This window comes from Pleurodeles waltl, chromosome 1_2 (assembly GCF_031143425.1).
Source record: "Pleurodeles waltl isolate 20211129_DDA chromosome 1_2, aPleWal1.hap1.20221129, whole genome shotgun sequence".
Classification (NCBI taxonomy): domain Eukaryota; kingdom Metazoa; phylum Chordata; class Amphibia; order Caudata; family Salamandridae; genus Pleurodeles; species Pleurodeles waltl.
The window spans coordinates 40637448-40660188 of NC_090437.1; the positions used below are offsets into that span (position 1 = coordinate 40637448).

The 22741-nt window shown below is 46.8% G+C and overlaps 1 protein-coding gene across 10 annotated transcripts in view; it reads left to right on the top strand.

The window, feature by feature from the left end:
* Positions 1-22741, top strand: part of YTHDC1 (YTH N6-methyladenosine RNA binding protein C1) — a 308657-nt gene that overhangs the window by 14071 nt on the left and 271845 nt on the right. For 8 of the 10 annotated variants that reach the window (XM_069235943.1, XM_069235969.1, XM_069235984.1 and 5 more), the window contains 3 exons: positions 5607-5708; positions 6202-6539; positions 6762-7095. In XM_069235943.1, the coding sequence (XP_069092044.1) occupies positions 5607-5708; positions 6202-6539; positions 6762-7095 (774 nt within the window). Of the gene's footprint in view, positions 1-5606; positions 5709-6199; positions 6540-6761; positions 7096-22741 lie in introns of all 10 variants that reach the window. The other 2 variants (XM_069235921.1, XM_069235977.1) reach the window with 2 other exon arrangements.

A 22741-nucleotide genomic window follows, 5' to 3' on the forward strand; every position in this document is an offset into this window, starting at 1 on the left:
GTGGTCCATCTCCCTACAGGGAATGGACTTTATAGTGGAACACAGACCTGGGACTGCCCATGCCAATGCAGATGGCCTTTCCAGGTTCTTCCACTTAGAAAATGAAGACTCTCTTGGGAAAGGTTAGTCTCATCCTCTTTCGTTTGGGGGGGGGTTGTGTAAGGAAATGCCTCCTTGGCATGGTTGCCCCCTGACTTTTTGCCTTTGCTGATGCTATGTTTACAATTGAAAGTGTGCTGATGCCTGCTAACCAGGCCCCAGCACCAGTGTTCTTTCCCTAACCTGTACTTTTGTATCCACAATTGGCAGACCCTGGCATCCAGATAAGTCCCTTGTAACTGGTACTTCTAGTACCAAGGGCCCTGATGCCAAGGAAGGTCTCTAAGGGCTGCAGCATGTCTTATGCCACCCTGGAGACCTCTCACTCAGCACAGACACACTGCTTGCCAGCTTGTGTGTGCTAGTGAGAACAAAACGAGTAAGTCGACATGGCACTCCCCTCAGGGTGCCATGCCAGCCTCTCACTGCCTATGCAAGTATAGGTCAGTCACCCCTCTAGCAGGCCTTACAGCCCTAAGGCAGGGTGCACTATACCATAGGTGAGGGTACCAGTGCATGAGCATGGTACCCCTACAGTGTCTAAACAAAACCTTAGACATTGTAAGTGCAGGGTAGCCATAAGAGTATATGGTCTGGGAGTCTGTCAAACGCGAACTCCACAGCACCATAATGGCTACACTGAAAACTGGGAAGTTTGGTATCAAACTTCTCAGCACAATAAATGCACACTGATGCCAGTGTACATTTTATTGCAAAATACACCCCAGAGGGCACCTTAGAGGTGCCCCCTGAAACTTAACCGACTGTCTGTGTAGGCTGTCTAGTTCCAGCAGCCTGCCACACTAGAGACATGTTGCTGGCCCCATGGGGAGAGTGCCTTTGTCACTCTGAGGCCAGTAACAAAGCCTGCACTGGGTGGAGATGCTAACACCTCCCCCAGGCAGGAGCTGTAACACCTGGCGGTGAGCCTCAAAGGCTCACCCCTTTGTCACAGCCCAGCAGGGCACTCCAGCTTAGTGGAGTTGCCCGCCCCCTCCGGCCACGGCCCCCACTTTTGGCGGCAAGGCTGGAGGGAACAAAGAAAGCAACAAGGAGGAGTCACTGGCCAGTCAGGACAGCCCCTAAGGTGTCCTGAGCTGAGGTGACTCTAACTTTTAGAAATCCTCCATCTTGCAGATGGAGGATTCCCCCAATAGGGTTAGGATTGTGACCCCCTCCCCTTGGGAGGAGGCACAAAGAGGGTGTACCCACCCTCAGGGCTAGTAGCCATTGGCTACTAACCCCCAGACCTAAACACGCCCTTAAATTTAGTATTTAAGGGCTACCCTGAACCCTAGAAAATCAGATTCCTGCAACAACAAGAAGGACTGCCTAGCTGAAAACCCCTGCAGAGGAAGACCAGAAGACAACAACTGCCTTGGCTCCAGAAACTCACCGGCCTGTCTCCTGCCTTCCAAAGAACTCTGCTCCAGCGACGCCTTCCAAAGGGACCAGCGACCTCTGAATCCTCTGAGGACTGCCCTGCTTCGACGACGACAAGAAACTCCCGAGGACAGCGGACCTGCTCCAAAAAGACTGCAACTTTGTTTCAAGAAGCAGCTTTAAAGAACCCTGCAACTCCCCGCAAGAAGCGTGAGACTTGCAACACTGCACCCGGCAACCCCGACTCGGCTGGTGGAGAACCAACACCTCAGGGAGGACCCCCGGACTACTCTACGACTGTGAGTACCAAAACCTGTCCCCCTTGAGCCCCCACAGCGCCGCCTGCAGAGGGAATCCCGAGGCTTCCCCTGACCGCGACTCTCTGAAACCTAAGTCCTGACGCCTGGAAAAGACCCTGCACCCGCAGCCCCCAGGACCTGAAGGACCGGACTTTCACTGCAGAAGTGACCCCCAGGAGTCCCTCTCCCTTGCCCAAGTGGAGGTTTCCCCGAGGAAGCCCCCCCTTGCCTGCCTGCAGCGCTGAAGAGATCCCTTGATCTCTCATTGAATTACATTGCGAACCCGACGCTTGTTCTAACACTGCACCCGGCCGCCCCCGCGCCGCTGAGGGTGAAATTTCTGTGTGGGCTTGTGTCCCCCCCGGTGCCCTACAAAACCCCCCTGGTCTGCCCTCCGAAGACGCGGGTACTTACCTGCAAGCAGACCGGAACCGGGGCACCCCCTTCTCTCCATTATAGCCTATGCGTTTTGGGCACCACTTTGAACTCTGCACCTGACCGGCCCTGAGCTGCTGGTGTGGTGACTTTGGGGTTGCTCTGAACACCCAACGGTGGGCTACCTTGGACCAAGAACTGAACCCTGTAAGTGTCTTACTTACCTGGTAAAACTAACAAAAACTTACCTCCCCCAGGAACTGTGAAAATTGCACTAAGTGTCCACTTTTGAAATAGCTATTTGTGAATAACTTGAAAAGTATACATGCAATTGAAATGATTCAAAGTTCCTAATGTACTTACCTGCAATACCTTTCAAACAAGATATTACATGTTAAATTTGAACCTGTGGTTCTTAAAATAAACTAAGAAAATATATTTTTCTATAACAAAACCTATTGGCTGGATTTGTCTCTGAGTGTGTGTACCTCATTTATTGTCTATGTGTATGTACAACAAATGCTTAACACTACTCCTTGGATAAGCCTACTGCTCGACCACACTACCAAAAAATAGAGCATTAGTATTATCTATTTTTACCACTATTTTACCTCTAAGGGGAACCCTTGGACTCTGTGCATGCTATTCCTTACTTTGAAATAGCACATACAGAGCCAACTTCCTACAGGATACCACTGTGGCGTGTTTCCATTCAGGGGGAACCTAGCCTGATGTTAGACATAGGCTCATACAGAGCAGGCACAACTGCCTTCATGCCACACTCTAAAATCTTCTGAGAGGCTGGATCAAGCGGTGATCCTGATTTAATCTTAGTAATAACTTTCTGAACATCAACCCGTGCCAATTCTATCTTAGACATGCCTTTATTAGCCTGCCTCTGGAAAAAAATAGGCCACCTTTGAGTCAAATATTCCAACAATACAGAGATAAAGATGTCAGAGACTTAACAATGGTAAAAATCGCCTGATCGATTTTCTGGGCATAGTACTGCTTACACCTGACCCTTATTTGCTTATAATAGTCTTTCAAGACCAGTAGATATGTTTACCTTTCCTGACTGCCAGTAGTTTCTGCACCATTAGTGCTCTAGTTGCTTGCACTGTTTTTTTGAGAGATCTAAGTTCTTCAGTAAACCACGCTGCCGAAGTTGTGGAGCAGGCAGAAGAGATTCTCTATAGGTGATAGATCATTCAGAGCTTTGCTGATCGAAGTGCTAAAGTCGGAGTTGGCTAAGCTAATGCAGTTACAAGGACTGGAGACAGATGCCTCAAGTGCTGCAGTGAATGACCCGGTGGTAAATTTAGCCCATTTATGTGCAGAGTATCCATGGCTTTTCAAGCCCTGAGAGCCAGCAGGGGGTACCCTTGATTAAACAAGGGATCACTTAGTGGTCTGGTCAGACCTCTGGTATCGGGGATAGGGTGCTTTTCCTAAGAGAGTTGGTAAAGATAAAGATAGTCTAAAGTATGACCCAACTTATGAGTTGGGGGCCTGCACTAATTGCATCAAATGGCATGTTGCTAAGTCATCCATTAACCTCAATGCGCTGTGGCAGAAGACCTCCTCAAAATGCACATGAAGGCTGTACAGAATTACAAAGTTGGGAATACCTTGGAGCAAACGGGGATAGCGTCTGCTAAGGCAGCCGCAAACTGAGTGGCTGGTCCAGGCTGGTGATCGGTTAGGAAGCCTGGTAGAGTATGATTGTTTGAAGGTTTCAGCATTAAAAATGGGGATTTGCTCTACTTAATTTTTACTTCTGTAAACAGATACGTTAGCGACTGTTTGCAGATCAGCGCCAGCCTTCCCCCTTCTAGACTGTCAGTCTAATCTGGGTAATGCGTAGCCTGTCGGTGTTGCCTCGAGGATGTCAGGGGCTGACGTATCGGTGAGCCAAGTTTCTGAGAGGAAGAGCGCGAGCGGACAGTGGTCTCTTGTAAAAAAAATTCAGATCGCACCTTTGTGCTTTGGGGGTGATCGACAATTACTAACAAAACCCCACTCTAGTCCTGTCCACCCCACTCCAGTCCAATGAATCTACCAACCCCACTCGAATGCAATCCACCCCAAACCAATCAATTACACCCCTTTCTAAATCACACCAATCTAATCTACCCCAGTCCACTCCAATCCACCTAATCCAGCCCTCCCATTTCAGTCCATCCCACTCATCCGAATCCACCCCACTAACTCAACCCACTCCACCATATTCCACGCCACTCCACTCTACAACACTGCGCTCGGTGACCCTCTCTGCCAATGAACTCTGCTCCCTGCTACTCAATAACGGTCTGCCCCCCACTCTGACACTCTACTCCAACAAATCCACTCTACAACAGTACTCCCCCCCTCACCCCCCCCCCCCCCCACCAATCAACTCTGACACTCTATGCCATTAACTTTTAGCCATGCACATTGCCAAGTCAATAGCACTTGGATAGGCAAGACCTGTTGGTATTGTCAGTGCTTGTTGGAAATCTGTCAGGCCTTGTGGTCTCCTCCCTTTTACTTAAAGGTACTCTGATGCTGTTGTGTAGAATGTGCATCTAGATAGTAGGTAGCTTGATTGTTTCTTAGTTCCCTAGTGTGTCACTGTCAATGTACTGATAAGTAGTCTAGCAAAAACAGAATTTGTAGTGGTTTCTGGTCAGAGCAACACACTTTCTCTATTGATCACTTATTGTTTTAGAGGTCACTTTACGCTTCATACATCTACTTGGACATTCCCAATTAGAGTTTTTTTGTTTTCAGACTTTTCAATTTAGGTGTATTTGCTCTTTGAGTGTGACTGTTTATTTGGTGTACATAAAACGTTGTATGTGCACAGGTGGGTTACAAAATGGGGTGTTGTATTGTTTGGTGAGGAAAACAGTCCGTCTATTTCAAAACTCTGAGGTGTTTGGGACACAGATGTTTCCTTTCTATCTGATAATACACGTCATCTGTTTTCACAAGCTAGGCCATGTAGCAGATCTGTTAGTCTTTCTATGGACAATGATTAGTAGTCGTTGTCCTCAAAGTATTTTAACTGCGACATAAGCTACCTCTTCACACTCAGACATCTGTTTCTAATAAGTGAACTCCCAGATGTTTTTAGTTATGTCCACTATCCATGGTAGTGTTACATTTGTGCAGATTGTGTTTACTGATTAGAGCAAATTGCACATTCTCCTTTGGAATATGCCTAAAATATCCTCTATGATTTTTAGAGTATATTTATCTTGGGTTTTTTCTGCTGTATGTCGTTAGCTAATTTGGCCTATTCATTTCATCGTAGAAGTCAACTTCCTGTATTCATATGGCACCCAGAGAGCATGGCCAAAAGGTTGTTAGTGGTTAAACATTTAAACTATAGAATTCTAACAGGACGAAAAAAATTATGCTTATTTATTCAAAGAAATTACTTTAATATGTCTTGTGTAATTTCAGATGGTGAACACAATGTCTTGGATGACATTTTGACTGAAGCTCCTGATCATGATGATGAGTTGTACAACCCGGAAAGTGAACAGGATGTGAATGAGAAAAAAGGTGAATTTTTGCGTTTCAGAGCTGTCACAAGACGTTTGTTTTAGTTGTAAATATTCACTGAAATGTCTGTCTTGCTTGTGAATGCTTCCCCATGCATTACAGAACATGCAGACCTATTTAGTTTAAATTTCTGGGTGTACACAATTTATTTTTGGAAGGCATAACTGCTCAGTAGCAACAGCCTTCAGAAGTCTATTTAGTCGTGTGTCATACTTAAATAGGTCAGTGAAAACTCTGATTTTTCACATTATTTAAAAGGGCAGAAAAAATGAGAAAAATTATTAGTGGATTGCTCTGAAGTGATCAAGGTGTTGTGTAAACTGTTTTTCAGATGTGACATTAAATTATTTGTTTTTGTCAGTATTTGAGGCAGGTAGTAGGCAGGAAAATATTTTACATTTAGAAAAAAAATGACATGGACCTGGTGGCATAAATATTTAGTGTTAGCCTGTAATTTTCAATAGAAGGTTCATATCCACTCTTGTCTCTCTAGCAGCCAAAAGAAAAAGTGAGAGATCTGAATCAATGGAAATCAAGAGGCAGAGACCCTCTGCACACTCGTCAAGGCAACCACCTCAGAGATCGGTCAGTTCGTCGGCTAGCAACAGTGGAAGGCGAAGCTCCAGTACTAAAGGGAAGCATGTCGTTGAATATAAACGTGATGAGTTTCATCGGCCTGAAAGGAGTAAGCATGCTGATAGTGACAGGAAGAGCCGTGTTGCAAATACTAGTTCCAGAGAACCCTATAAAAGTCATCCCGACAAGAGTGGCTCAAGAAAACGCGAAGCAGATAGAAGGACCAAGTCCATCACACCAGATGGATCATCTGAGGTGACAAAATTATGCATTACCGCTATTTTAAGTAAGATACCGCTCATGGAGCGTCAGAATGCACAATAGACACATTTTAGCACCATATTATGGCATAGCTGTGAAACGACAGTTGTGACGTTAAGATAGAAGCATGTAAGTGCATTGATACTTGCATGCCTTCTTTGCGTCGTGTGGATATTGAGTGGTTTTTCGTTTTCTGTTCACTTTCTCTTAACGCAGCAGCAGAACAGGCAGGATATGGAGAGAAGGACAAGTCGGTCAAGCCATTCCTCCAAAGCAGGAGATTCAGATGATTATGGTTCAGACCAAGATTCTGGCAGCAGTGGATCATCTGATGACGATCCAGGAAGCAATAATGAGAATGAAGAAGGAATGGAAGACGAAAATGGGGATGAAGATGATGATGGTGAAGAGGCCCAATATGTGCAAGAGAGAGAGCAGAGGGAGGGGAATGACTATGATACTAGAAGTGAAGCAACAGATTCTGACTCCGATTCTGGATCTTTCACAGATGGAGATTCAGTCCGGTCCGGCTCAGGATCAGATCTTTCTGGTAAGTTGTTTGTTTTCACTGAAATAGTACTTTGTTGATCAGAGGAATACGTTAATGTCGCTTTGCATAATCACCAGTGTACAAATAGAGGAAACTACCCTGTAGCTGAAATATATTTATTTTATAATGGATGTGTTTAATTTTAGACAACAGAAGAGTATTGATGAGCGGTTAAGTTTTTGAAATGTATTGCTTTATGTGTTTACCATAACATGGATAGTAGCAGCCAAAACAATAGAGATATTAAAAAAGTAAATTGAACAGTAGTCCATGTCCCTTTCCCAGTAGAAGGCGTCTATACACGAAAAAGAACAACTTCGCTCTTTGCAATAGGATAGCACAATACCCGATTAGCAGATGCCAAGTCACTGTTGGAAGCACGTGTAATTCATAATTTTTAATCACGTAACTCAGGTCCGCTGCAATTATTTTTTTTGTCAGTAACTGAAAAACCATCTTAAAAATTAACTAATTTCAGGCTGGGTCTGAGTTTTTGTTTTAGGAAAGTTAATTTGTATCGTTCTCTGTGTGCTTAACAGCTTAACAAAGGGATTGCGTGAAGCGCAAAGTCCAGTTCCGGTAGTCACTGTGTAATGTTGTAGGAAGTTGGCTCTGTATGTGCTATTTCAAAGTAAGGAATAGCATGCACAGAGTCCAGGGGTTCCCCTTAGAGGTAAAATAGTGGTAAAAATAGATAATACTAATGCTCTATTTTGTGGTAGTGTGGTCGAGCAGTAGGCTTATCCAAGGAGTAGTGTTAAGCATTTGTTGTACATACACATAGACAATAAATGAGGTACACACACTCAGAGACAAATCCAGCCAATAGGTTTTGTTATAGAAAAATATCTTTTCTTAGTTTATTTTAAGAACCACAGGTTCAAATTTAACATGTAATATCTTGTTTGAAAGGTATTGTAGGTAAGTACATTAGGAACTTTGAATCATTTCAATTGCATGTATACTTTTCAAGTTATTCACAAATAGCTACTTTAAAAGTGGGCACAGTGCAATTTTCACAGTTCCTGGGGGAGGTAAGTTTTTGTTAGTTTTACCAGGTAAGTAAGACACTTACAGGGTTCAGTTCTTGGTCCAAGGTAGCCCACCGTTGGGGGTTCAGAGCAACCCCAAAGTTACCACACCAGCAGCTCAGGGCCGGTCAGGTGCAGAGTTCAAAGTGGTGCCCAAAACGCATAGGCTATAATGGAGAGAAGGGGGTGCCCCGGTTCCAGTCTGCCAGCAGGTAAGTACCCGCGTCTTCGGAGGGCAGACCAGGGGGGTTTTGTAGGGCACCGGGGGGGACACAAGCCCACACAGAAATTTCACCCTCAGCGGCGCGGGGGCGGCCGGGTGCAGTGTTAGAACAAGCGTCGGGTTCGCAATGGAAGTCAATGAGAGATCAAGGGATCTTTTCAGCGCTGCAGGCAGGCAAGGGGGGGCTTCCTCGGGGAAACCTCCACTTGGGCAAGGGAGAGGGACTCCTGGGGGTCACTTCTGCAGTGAAAGTCCGGTCCTTCAGGTCCTGGGGGCTGCGGGTGCAGGGTCTTTTCCAGGCGTCGGGACTTAGGTTTCAGAGAGTCGCGGTCAGGGGAAGCCTCGGGATTCCCTCTGTAGGCGGCGCTGTGGGGGCTCAGGGGGGACAGGTTTTGGTACTCAGTCGTAGAGTAGTCCGGGGGTCCTCCCTGAGGTGTTGGTTCTCCACCAGCCGAGTCGGGGTCGCCGGGTGCAGTGTTGCAAGTCTCACGCTTCTTGCGGGGAGATTGCAGGGTTCTGTAAAGCTGCTCCTTTGGATAAAGTTGCAGTCTTTTTGGAGCAGATCCGCTGTCCTCGGGAGTTTCTTGTCGTCGAAGCAGGGCAGTCCTCAGAGGATGCAGAGGTCGCTGGTCCCTTTGGAAGGCGTCGCTGGAGCAGAGTTCCTTGGAAGGCAGGAGACAGGCCGGTGAGTTTCTGGAGCCAAGGCAGTTGTTGTCTTCTGGTCTTCCTCTGCAGGGGTTTTCAGCTAGGCAGTCCTTCTTCTTGTTGTTGCAGGAATCTAATTTTCTAGGGTTCAGGGTAGCCCTTAAATACTAAATTTAAGGGCGTGTTTAGGTCTGGGGGGTTAGTAGCCAATGGCTACTAGCCCTGAGGGTGGGTACACCCTCTTTGTGCCTCCTCCCAAGGGGAGGGGGTCACAATCCTAACCCTATTGGGGGAATCCTCCATCTGCAAGATGGAGGATTTCTAAAAGTTAGTCACCTCAGCTCAGGACACCTTAGGGGCTGTCCTGACTGGCCAGTGACTCCTCCTTGTTGCTTTCTTTGTTCCCTCCAACCTTGCCGCCAAAAGTGGGGGCCGTGGCCGGAGGGGGCGGGCAACTCCACTAAGCTGGAGTGCCCTGCTGGGCTGTGACAAAGGGGTGAGCCTTTGAGGCTCACCGCCAGGTGTTACAGCTCCTGCCTGGGGGAGGTGTTAGCATCTCCACCCAGTGCAGGCTTTGTTACTGGCCTCAGAGTGACAAAGGCACTCTCCCCATGGGGCCAGCAACATGTCTCTAGTGTGGCAGGCTGCTGGAGCTAGTCAGCCTACACAGACAGTCGGTTAAGTTTCAGGGGGCACCTCTAAGGTGCCCTCTGGGGTGTATTTTGCAATAAAATGTACACTGGCATCAGTGTGCATTTATTGTGCTGAGAAGTTTGATACCAAACTTCCCAGTTTTCAGTGTAGCCATTATGGTGCTGTGGAGTTCGTGTTTGACAAACTCCCAGACCATATACTCTTATGGCTACCCTGCACTTACAAAGTCTAAGGTTTTGTTTAGACACTGTAGGGGTACCATGCTCATGCACTGGTACCCTCACCTATGGTATAGTGCACCCTGCCTTAGGGCTGTAAGGCCTGCTAGAGGGGTGACTGACCTATACTTGCATAGGCAGTGAGAGGCTGGCATGGCACCCTGAGGGGAGTGCCATGTCGACTTACTCGTTTTGTTCTCACTAGCACACACAAGCTGGCAAGCAGTGTGTCTGTGCTGAGTGAGAGGTCTCCAGGGTGGCATAAGACATGCTGCAGCCCTTAGGGACCTTCCTTGGCATCAGGGCCCTTGGTACTAGAAGTACCAGTTACAAGGGTCTTATCTGGATGCCAGGGTCTGCCAATTGTGGATACAAAAGTACAGGTTAGGGAAAGAACACTGGTGCTGGGGCCTGGTTAGCAGGCCTCAGCACACTTTCAATTGTAAACATAGCATCAGCAAAGGCAAAAAGTCAGGGGGCAACCATGCCAAGGAGGCATTTCCTTACAAATGTGTTAGCATTAATAGTGCTTCTGTACTCTATTGATCTGGCTTCTTGGTGTCAAGTAGAATTATGAAGGATGATCACTATCGCCTTCTGAAGAAAGGGGCACGCAAGTACTACTTAAGGGAAGCCTGATGTTTAGCATCCAAAGTGGAAGAAAACTAGACACCAAACCACTTCATTGGAAAACAAAATAGCCTAAATATCGGGCAAAAGAGCACTTAGAGGCATAGTATAGAAAATATTGAGACTTCTCATCACAGTGATTGGCCAAGTCTGGAGATTGTAGACTAGCCTCCTTTCAGATATGACTCTAGTCATTAGTATTACCAGGCAGATCGTGCTGACCAGGTCAAGGCGATTGATGGTGTTCTAGGAATATTAGAGGGCACCCCCTCCTTCTTACTGGTGTGGAGTTGTAGCCGTGTTTCCCATATGGAAGAAGTCAAAATCTAGCTGGTTGGTATGAGAGTTCTAAGATTGGGTTCCGGGGGTGTGAGCAGCAGTCAATAAGTTACTTGCCTATATTCTGCAGCTTCTTCGACTTAAGACTTAAAATGTTTCCTTAGGTGGCCATGATGAAACTGTTATTTTTTTTTCTTTTTAACTCAACAGGCCTAAGTACATTTGCACACATTTTTGACACTACAAGCACTACTTCTCTATACAAAGTTCTTAACATTTGCAAGTTTGGCCGCTCTTCACATCTCTTCGTTTCTCAGTGTTTTTAGGTTGTTTACTATGCATTAATGGGTGTACTCTATAAAGACAAAGGGATGGGTATATAAAAGCCCACTCTATTAATTTCAAACCCAATCTGGAGTGTAAACACAGTTCTATTTGTGACAACCACCTTGTTACAGTAGTGTTGTCTATTTTCCTTCAACGGATATAGTAGGTTGTGACGTTTTGGGGAGCTAGTGTCGTATTTCATTATCAGTTTTTGACTATAGTGCTTTCTTATTTTTCTTTCATACATCGACACATACACCGTCGCTTTACATGCATTTCATATATTTTACATAAGTTATAAAGTTTTACTGGCTTAAAGGTATGTGTGCATGTATGTGATAACTGGGTTGCTTGTGTTCCGGGTCAGGGAGGGCCTGGCAGTTCTGGCTAGATAGTTACCATGAGGCTCAGGGTCAAAACTAATTTGCATATGGATGGGTTCAAATTGAGGTGGCCTGGTGGGCAAAAAATGTTGGATTTGGAAGTGGCTTAAGCAATCGTCAGTGGTTGAGATTAATTCAAGAATTCCATCTATCACCTTGTTATTTTTGCATTTGTATGTGATAACTTGGCATTAGTTTTATCTGGTGTAGTCTCATTGCGTATATTACAGCAGCCCAAAATCCAAAAATTAAATGCCTGACATCTAGTGGCGGCCGGCAGCTTTAGGAGGGAGGAGGGCGGGCAGGAAGCACACACACCCACACACTCATTCTTTCACACACAGACATGCACGCACACCCATTAACAACACTCATACCATTCAAACATGCACGCACGCACCAAACATTCATTTTAAAAGATCACACACACTCATTCTTTCTCACACACACACACACGCACATCCATTAACAACACATAACACTCAAACATGCACGCGCGCACCAAACATTCAATATAAAACATCACACACACAGTTACCTTCAGCCTCCAGGTCCCAGGAGGGTTGGGACTGCTGCCTTCCCTCACTGGCTGACCTTTGGTCAGCCAGTGAGGGAAGACAGCAGTTGCAGCCTCGTCACAGAGTGGGATGGGGTCAGTGAGACTGCTGACACCCCCTCCCCCCCAACTCTGTGATGAAGTGTCACTGATTGACACTTGCCCTGGGCGCTTCAGGGCTTAAACCTGAAGCGCCCAGGGCGAGTGTCAATGGGTGATGCTTTCCTCGTCACCCAGGGGAGGGCCTCAAGGCACCTTTGCTGAGCCGAGGAAATCACACGTCTCACTCCTGGCTGCCTGACCTGAACATGGAGAGTGTCTGTCAGGCTGGCCTTTGTTCAGCCAGACGGACACTCTTCGAGAGGGGCAAAAAGAGGGGGGGCGTGGCCCTCTGCCCTAAAGGACGGGCCGCCACTGCTGACATCTCATGCAATGACTTAATGTTCTTGTGTTCATGGATTATTTGTGGGTCCACAAAAGGTGGGGTCATAGCAAGTTCATATCTGCATGGTACATTGTACCTGGATTGTGGTTTGTGGTATAACACTGATGTACATTAGTATTAACGAACTGCGCTTATATAAAGTGGCAGTGTCTATTCTTTTGCTTGTCAATGTTGACAAATTTAGACCTGTATCATATTTTGGGTGGGCCATCAGCAATGATCTAGGGCTTATTTGTAGAAATAAACCCTCTGTTACTGACTCCTTTTTATGTTTACGGTATTATGTTGGATATGATTGCATAGTTTGCTTTTTCCTTGTACTTTTCACTCTTTTTAAATGAAGAGTTTGTTTTTTGATGCCTAATGGAACACCGTTTTCCTAGGATTTATCTGCTGATCACTACGTTTTTAGGTCGCAGCCTACCAGACCGGGCAGATGTCTGGTTTCTTAGACATTTTTTAAATCTTGTTCTTATCGCTTCACCTATGTTGTGCATTCAAACACCAAAGTCAAATGTCAGGCGCTGTCCAGGAGCGCTTGTTTACTTTTCTTTCTCTGACTCAAAAGAGAGGATTTATAGGACAATCTTCCTGGATACTGGGGATAGGACAGGGTTTTTGTCTAGCACACAACAATGTTTAAATGAACTGTGTAAGTATTTCAGAATATATCAGAATTGCAAACCCACAAACAAAGCACTTTTTTATTTCTGAAGTGTTGTTAAACTGCTTTAATATGAGTTTATTAGTAAAACTGTATGTCTGTGCAAATGTAATGGTCATTTAAGTCTGTAATGGCAGTGTGCTACCACACCATGAATACTCCATTCCAGTCTGCACCAATCCGCTATTCTCTGGACCAGTTCACTTCACGCCACTGCACTCTGTGCTACTTCATTATACGCCTCCCTACTCTACTCTGTGCCAGTGCACTCTTCGCCACTCTACTCTAAACCATTGCACTCTTGGTCACAGCAGTCTACACCACTCCAATCTGGTGACACCAATCTACTCTATACAACTCCACTCTACGCCACAGTACTCTGTCAGTGCACTCTACGCCAATGCTTTTTACTCTGTAACACTCAACTCTATGCCTCTGTATGGCACTACAATCTACTTTGCACCACACACTCTATGCCACTTTACTCAAAGCCATTAAACTCTATACCACAGGGGTGTGGAATTTATTAAAATATCTACGTGTCCACGGGACAGGTTGCTTCTCAAATCTACTTGTCCTGTAAAAAGATCTACTTGTCCCTTTGGTGCCATGTAGTGTGGCGCCAAATTATGGCAGCAATCTCATTATGTAAGAGCTCCGATAATAGCCTCTCTGATTATGCCAGGGCTACTACCATAGTAGGGCTTGAATACTTGCAGTTTCAATCCCTACTGTAGCAATTTCCATTTTTTTCCACCTTTGTACAGATCTGCATACTGGGGCTGGAGGAAGCAGTAAGCAATAGTTCCAGGGCTGGAATGCCTTTGAGTCTGCAAACCTACTAACCTGCATGTTTTAAAGATCTTCACCAGCTTCTCTCTAATATTTTCCCATAATAAGAAAGGTTGGACATTTACTCCTGACAATGGCAGAATTAGAACTTCTTCCAGGGTTGGGAAGAAAGTGGCTGGAGGGAAAATGAACTTGCAAATGCTCAATAGATTTTCACATGAGCAAATCTACACATGCGTATTTACCCATGCTAAAATACAGTTCACAAATATTTTATAGGGGTACGACATATACCATGGGTGCACTTTTGTGACTTTCTTTAACCCCTTCCCCGCCACGGACGTAATGGTTACGTCCATGGCAGCGCCCGTGTGGCGCCATGGACGTAACCATTACGTCCTGAATGCTTCCCTCGGGAGAAGCGCTAGCGCTCCTCCCGAGGGACGCCCCCCCACCCCCCTAGGTCAGGGCTGACCGGGGAATCCCTTCCCCTTCCACCCCCGACCCCCCCCACCCCCCCCTGTGACGTCAGCGCGCGCTGATTTGTCACAGGGGCCTCCCTAGTCGCGCTGGAAGCTCTGCTTCCAGCGCAATTGAAAAAGAAATGCAAAAGCATTTCTTTTTCAATCACTTGGGAGGCCCGGAGGGGCTTCAAAGGGAAGGAAAAGTATTTCCTTCCCTTTGAAGTCCCTCCGAGGGTTTCAAAAGCCGGATTGCTTGCAATCCGGCTTTTGAAACCCCACTAGACACCAGGGATTTTTTTTTTTTTCTTTGCAATTGACAAAAGGGAGCGACCCCTTGGGCAAGGGTCGCTCCCAGGGGGGGCATTTTTTTGAAAAGGCCTTTTCTGCCCCCCCTGGGGGCAGATCGGCCTTGCAGAAACCTCTAGGCACCAGGGACCATTTTTTTTTTTTTTTTGCTTCATTTTTTTTATTGAGGTGGGGAGCGACCCCTTAGGCAAGGGTCGCTCCCCTTGGGGGAAAATTATATTTTGGCCATTTCTGCCCCCCTTGGGGGCAGATTGGCCTATTTTGATGAGGCCAATCTGCCCCCAAGGGGGGTAGAAACCACTAGACACCAGAGATTTTTTTTATTTTTTATTGTTATTGACAAAAGGGAGCGACCCCTTGGGCAAGGGTCGCTCCCAGGGGGGGCATATTTTCGGGAAGGCCTTTTCTGCCCCCCCTGGGGGCAGATCGGCCTACTATTAGGCCGATCTGCCCCCAGGGGGGGGCAGAAACCTCTAGGCACCAGGGACCATTTTTTTTTTTTTGGTTTCATTTTTTTTTTTTTGGTGGGGAGCGACCCCTTAGGCAAGGGTCGCTCCCCTTGGGGGAAAATTATATTTTGGCCATTTCTGCCTCCCTTGGGGGCAGATTGGCCTATTTTGATGAGGCCAATCTGCCCCCAAGGGGGGTAGAAACCATTAGACACCAGGGAGTTTTTTCTTTGCGTGAATTTCACGCAAAGGGAGCGACCCCTTAGGCAAGGGTCGCTCCCTGGGGGGGAGGGCAATTTATTTTAGGCCATTTCTGCCCCCCCTGGGGGCAGATCGGCCTATTATTAGGCCGATCTGCCCCCAGGGGGGGAAGAAACCTCTAGGCGCCAGGGCAAATTTTTTTTGTGTGTTTTTTTTTTTTGTTCTTTCTTTTTTTTAGAGATGGGGAGCGACCCATCAGGCAAGGGTCGCTCCCCTGGGGGGCAAATTGTATTTAGACCATTTCTGCCCCCCTGGGGGCAGATTGGCCGATTTTAGGTCAATCTGCCCCCAAGGGGGCAGAAACCACTAGGCACCGGGGATTTGTTTTTTGGCGCCAATGTCACGCAGGGGGAGCGACCCCGTAGGCAAGGGTCGCTCCCGGGGGGGGGTGGGGGTTGGGGGGGCAAATTTATTTTAGGCCATTTCTGCCCCCCCGGGGGACAGATCGGCCTATTATTAGGCCGAACTGCCCCCGGGGGGGGGGGGGGGGCAGAACACTATAGGCACCAGAGCAATTTTTTTTGTGTGTTTTTTTTTTTTGTTTCTTTTTTAGAGATGGGGAGCGACCCATCAGGCAAGGGTCGCTCCCCTGGGGGGGCAAATTGTATTTAGACCATTTCTGCCCCCCTGGGGGCAGATTGGCCAATTTTAGGTCAATCTGCCCCCAAGGGGGCAGAAACCACTAGGCACCGGGGATTTGTTTTTTGGCGCCAATGTCACGCAGGGGGAGCGACCCCGTAGGCAAGGGTCGCTCCCAGGGGGGGGTGGGGGTTGGGGGGGCAAATTTATTATAGGCCATTTCTGCCCCCCGGGGGACAGATCGGCCTATTATTAGGCCGAACTGCCCCCCGGGGGGGGGGGGGGGGGCAGAACACTCTAGGCACCAGGGCAATTTTTTTTTTGTGTTTTTTTTTTTTGTTGTTTCTTTTTTTAGAGATGGGGAGCGACCCATCAGGCAAGGGTCGCTCCCCTGGGGGGGCAAATTGTATTTAGACCATTTCTGCCCCCCTGGGGGCAGATTGGCCAATTTTAGGTCAATCTGCCCCCAAGGGGGCAGAAACCACTAGGCACCGGGGATTTGTTTATTGGCGCCAATGTCACGCAGGGGGAGCGACCCCGTAGGCAAGGGTCGCTCCCGGGGGGGGGGGGGGTGGGTGTTGGGGGGGCAAATTTATTTTAGGCCATTTCTGCCCCCCCGGGGGGCAGATCGGCCTATTATTAGGCCGATCTGCCCCCGGGGGGGGGGGGGGGGGCAGAAACCTCTAGGCGCCAGGGGAATTTTTCTTTTTTTTCTTTGTTTTTTTTTTTTTTAGAGATGGGGAGCGACCCATCAGGCAAAAGTCGCTCCCCTGGGGGACAAATTGTATTTAGGCCATTTCTGCCCCCCTTGGGGGCAGATTGGCTGAGTTTAGGTCAACCTGCCCCCAAGGGGGCAGAAACCACTAGGCACCGGGGATTTGTTTTTTGGCGCCAATGTCACGCAGGGGGAGCGACCCCGTAGGCAAGGGTCGCTCCCGGCGGGGGAGGGTGGGGGTTGGGGGGGCAAATTTATTTTAGGGCATTTCTGCCCTCCCCCCCCCCCCCCCCGGGGCCGGCTGAGCTACAGGCCAAACACCACAGGTAGGCACCTTGCAAAAAACACCTCTGTTTTCTGTGAAAAAATATGTTGTGTCCACGTTGTGTTTTGGGCCATTTCCTTTTGTGGGCGCTAGGCCTACCCACAGAAGTGATGTACCATTTTTATCGAGAGACTTAGGGGAACGCTGGGTGGAAGGAAATTTGTGGCTCCTCTCAGATTCCAGAACTTTCTGTCACCGAAATGAGAGGAAAAAGTGTTTTTTGGGCCAAATTTTGATGTTTGCAAAGGATTCTGGGTAACATAACCTGGTCAGAGCCCCGCAAGTCACCCCATCTTGGATTCCCCTGGGTTTCTAGTTTTCAAAAATGCACTGGTTTGCTAGGTTTCCTCAGGTGTCGGCTGAGCTACAGGCCAAAATCCACAGGTAGGCACTGCTTTTTATAAAAAAATGTGATTTGTCCACGTTGTGTTTTGGGCCCTTTCCTTTCGTGGGCGCTAGTCCTACCCACACAAGTGATGTATCATTTTTATCGGGAGACTTGGGGGAACGCTAGGTGGAAGGAAATTTGTGGCTCCTCTCAGATTCCAGAACTTTCTGCCACAGAAATGTGAGTAACGTGTATTTTTAGCCAAATTTTGAGGTTTGCAAAGGATTCTGGGTAACAGAACCTGGTCCGAGCCCCGCAAGTCACCCCTCCTTGGATTCCCCTAGGTCTCTAGTTTTCAGAAATGCACAGGTTTGGTAGGTTTCCCTAGGTGCCGGCTGAGCTAGAGGCCAAAATCTACAGGTAGGCACTTCGCAAAAAACACCTCTGTTTTTTTCCAAAATTTAGGATGTGTCCACGTTGCGCTTTGGGGTGTTTCCTGTCGCCGGCGCTAGGCCTACCCACGCAAGTGAGGTATCATTTTTATCGGGAGACTTGGGGGAACGCTGGGTGGAAGGAAATTTGTAGCTCCTCTCAGATTTCAGAACTTTCTGCCACAGAAATGTGAGGGACATGTGTTTTTTTTAGCCAAATTTTGAGGTTTGCAAAGGATTCTGGGTAACAGAACCTGGTCCGAGCCACACAAGTCACCCCTCCTTGGATTCCCCTAGGTCTCTAGTTTTCAGAAATGCACAGGTTTGGTAGGTTTCCCTAGGTGGCGGCTGAGCTAGAGGCCAAAATCTACAGGTAGTCACTTTGCTAAAAACAGCTCTGTTTTCTGTGATATGTCCACGTTGTGTTTTGGGGCATATCCTGTCGCGGGCGCTAGGCCTACCCACACAAGTGAGGTATCATTTTTATCGGGAGACGTGGGGGAACGCTAGGTGGAAGGAAATTTGTGGCTCCTCTCAGATTCCAGAACTTTCTGCCACAGAAATGTGAGGAACATGTGTTTTTTTAGCCAAATTTTGAGGTTTGCAAAGGATTCTGGGTAACAGAACCTGGTCCGAGCCACACAAGTCACCCCTCCTTGGATTCCCCTAGGTCTCTAGTTTTCAGAAATGCATAGGTTTGGTAGGTTTCCCTAGGTGGCGGCTGAGCTAGAGGCCAAAATCTACAGGTAGTCACTTTGCTAAAAACAGCTCTGTTTTCTGTGATATGTCCACGTTGTGTTTTGGGGCATATCCTGTCGCGGGCGCTAGGCCTACCCACACAAGTGAGGTATCATTTTTATCGGGAGACGTGGGGGAACGCTGGGTGGAAGGAAATTTGTGGCTCTTCTCAGATTCCAGAACTTTCTGCCACAGAAATGTGAGGAACATGTGTTTTTTTTAGCCAAATTTTGAGGTTTGCAAAGGATTCTGGGTAACAGAACCTGGTCCGAGCCCCGCAAGTCACCCCTCCTTGGATCCCCCTAGGTCTCTAGTTTTCAGAAATGCACAGGTTTGGTAGGTTTCCCTAGGTGGCGGCTGAGCTAGAGGCCAAAATCTACAGGTAGTCACTTTGCTAAAAACAGCTCTGTTTTCTGTGATATGTCCACGTTGTGTTTTGGGGCATATCCTGTCGCGGGCGCTAGGCCTACCCACACAAGTGAGGTATCATTTTTATCGGGAGACGTGGGGGAACGCTAGGTGGAAGGAAATTTGTGGCTCCTCTCAGATTCCAGAACTTTCTGCCACAGAAATGTGAGGAACATGTGTTTTTTTAGCCAAATTTTGAGGTTTGCAAAGGATTCTGGGTAACAGAACCTGGTCCGAGCCACACAAGTCACCCCTCCTTGGATTCCCCTAGGTCTCTAGTTTTCAGAAATGCATAGGTTTGGTAGGTTTCCCTAGGTGGCGGCTGAGCTAGAGGCCAAAATCTACAGGTAGTCACTTTGCTAAAAACAGCTCTGTTTTCTGTGATATGTCCACGTTGTGTTTTGGGGCATATCCTGTCGCGGGCGCTAGGCCTACCCACACAAGTGAGGTATCATTTTTATCGGGAGATGTGGGGGAACGCTGGGTGGAAGGAAATTTGTGGCTCTTCTCAGATTCCAGAACTTTCTGCCACAGAAATGTGAGGAACATGTGTTTTTTTAGCCAAATTTTGAGGTTTGCAAAGGATTCTGGGTAACAGAACCTGGTCCGAGCCCCGCAAGTCACCCCTCCTTGGATCCCCCTAGGTCTCTAGTTTTCAGAAATGCACAGGTTTGGTAGGTTTCCCTAGGTGGCGGCTGAGCTAGAGGCCAAAATCTACAGGTAGTCACTTTGCTAAAAACAGCTCTGTTTTCTGTGATATGTCCACGTTGTGTTTTGGGGCATATCCTGTCGCGGGCGCTAGGCCTACCCACACAAGTGAGGTATCATTTTTATCGGGAGACGTGGGGGAACGCTAGGTGGAAGGAAATTTGTGGCTCCTCTCAGATTCCAGAACTTTCTGCCACAGAAATGTGAGGAACATGTGTTTTTTTAGCCAAATTTTGAGGTTTGCAAAGGATTCTGGGTAACCGAACCTGGTCCGAGCCACACAAGTCACCCCTCCTTGGATTCCCCTAGGTCTCTAGTTTTCAGAAATGCACAGGTTTGGTAGGTTTCCCTAGGTGGCGGCTGAGCTAGAGGCCAAAATCTACAGGTAGTCACTTTGCTAACAACAGCTCTGTTTTCTGTGATGTGTCCAGGTTGTGTTTTGGGGCATATCCTGTCGCGGGCGCTAGGCCTACCCACACAAGTGAGGTATCATTTTTATCGGGAGACGTGGGGGAATGCTGGGTGGAAGGAAATTTGTCGCTCCTCTCAGATTCCAGAACTTTCTGCCACAGAAATGTGAGGAACATGTGTTTTTTTAGCCAAATTTTGAGGTTTGCAAAGGATTCTGGGTAACAGAACCTGGTCCGAGCCACACAAGTCACCCCTCCTTGGATTCCCCTAGGTCTCTAGTTTTCAGAAATGCACAGGTTTGGTAGGTTTCCCTAGGTGGCGGCTGAGCTAGAGGCCAAAATCTACAGGTAGTCACTTTGCTAAAAACAGCTATGTTTTCTGTGATGTGTCCACGTTGTGTTTTGGGGCATATCCTGTCGCGGGCGCTAGGCCTACCCAAACAAGTGAGGTATCATTTTTATCGGGAGACTTGGGGGAACATAGAATAGCAAAACAAGTGTTATTGCCCCTTGTCTTTCTCTACATTTATTCCTTCCAAATATAGGGGTGTGTGTAAAAAAGACATCTATTTGAGAAATTCCATGTAATTCACGTGCTACTATGGTCACCCCGGAATTCAGAGATGTGCAAATAACCACTGCTCCTCAACACCTTATCTTGTGCCCTTTTTGGAAATGCAAAGGTTTTCTTGATAGCTATTTTTTACTCCTTATATTTCAGCAAATGAATTACTGTATACCCGGTATAGAATGAAAACGCACTGCAGGGTGCAGCTCATTTATTGGCTCTGGGTTCCTCGGGTTCTTGATGAACCTACAAACCCTATATATCCCCGCAACCAGAGGAGTCCAGCAGACGTAACGGTATATTGCTTTCGATAATCTGACATTGCAGGGAAAAGTTACAGAGTAAAAAGTAGAGAAAAATTGATGTTTTTTTCACCTCAATTTCAATATTTTTCTTATTCAGCTGTTATTTTCTGTAGGAAACCCTTGTAGGATCTACACAAATGACCCCTTGCTGAATTCAGAATTTTGTCTACTTTTCAGAAATGTTTAGGTTTCTGGGATCCAGCATTGGTTTCATGACCATTCCGGTCACTGACTGGAAGGAGGCTGAAAGCACAAAAAATTGCACAAATGGGGTATGTCCCAGTAAAATGCCAAAATTGTGTTGGAAAATTGGGTTTTCGGATTCAAGTCTGCCTGTTCCTGAAAGCTGGGAAGCTGCTGAGTTTAGCACCGCAAACCCTTTGTTGATGCCATTTTCAGGGGAAAAACCACAAGCCTTCTTCTCCAGCCCCTTTTTCCAATTTTTTTTAAAAAAACGAAATTTTCACTGTATTTTGGCCAATTTCTTGGCCTCCTTCAGGGGAACCCACAAAGTCTGGGTACCTTTAGAATCCCTAGGATGTTGGAAAAAAAGGACGCAAATTTGGCTTGGTTAGCTTATGTGGACAAAAAGTTATGAGGGCCTAAGCGCGAACTGCCCCAAATAGGCAAAAAAAGGCCTGGCACAGGAGGGGGAAAAGGCCTGGCAGCGAAGTGGTTAAGAATTTGGGGCCACATGTAGGTAGGTTCAGATTTGCGACCCGCAAATTGCGAGTCGCAAATCCGAATGTAGGATGGTGTCCCTGACACAATCTGTGATTCGCAAGGGCTTCGCAAATGCACACCTCATGAATAATCATGAGGTGGGTCGCAATTTGCGACCCCCTTGCGAATGGCGGCCTCACAGGGATGGTGGCCTGATGGAGACAGCAGACCACCATGTCTGTGACTGCTTTTCAATAAAGCAGTTTTTTTTTTTTTGTAATGCAGCCCGTTTTCCTTAAAGGAAAACGAGATGCATTACAAAAACAAAAAATTAAACGTTTTCGTTTCATTTTTTCAGAGCAGGCAGTGGTCCTGCGGACCACTGCCTGCTCTGATTTTTTTTTTACAGTGTGTAGGAAGTTGGCTCTGTATGTGCTATTTCAAAGTAAGGAATAGCATGCACAGAGTCCAAGGGTTCCCCTTAGAGGTAAAATAGTGGTAAAAATAGATAATGCTAATGCTCTATTTTGTGGTAGTGTGGTCGAGCAGTAGGCTTATCCAAGGAGTAGTGTTAAGCATTTGTTGTACATACACATAGACAATAAATGAGGTACACACACTGTAGGAAGTTGGCTCTGTATGAGCTATTTCAAAGTAAGGAATAGCATGCACAGAGTCCAAGGGTTCCCCTTAGAGGTAAAATAGTGGTAAAAAGAGATAATACTAATGCTCTATTTTGTGGTAGTGTGGTCGAGCAGTAGGCTTATCCAAGGAGTAGTGTTAAGCATTTGTTGTACATACACATAGACAATAAATGAGGTACACACACTCAGAGACAAATCCAGCCAATAGGTTTTTATATAGAAAAATATCTTTTCTTAGTTTAATTTAAGAACAACAGGTTCAAATTCTACATGTAATATCTCATTCGAAAGGTATTGCAGGTAAGTACTTTAGGAACTTCAAATCATCAAAATTGCATGTATACTTTTCAAGTTATTGACAAATAGCTGTTTTAAAAGTGGACACTTAGTGCAATTTTCACAGTTCCTAGGGGAGGTAAGTATTTGTTAGTTTTACCAGGTAAGTAAGACACTTACAGGGTTCAGTTCTTGGTCCAAGGTAGCCCACCGTTGGGGGT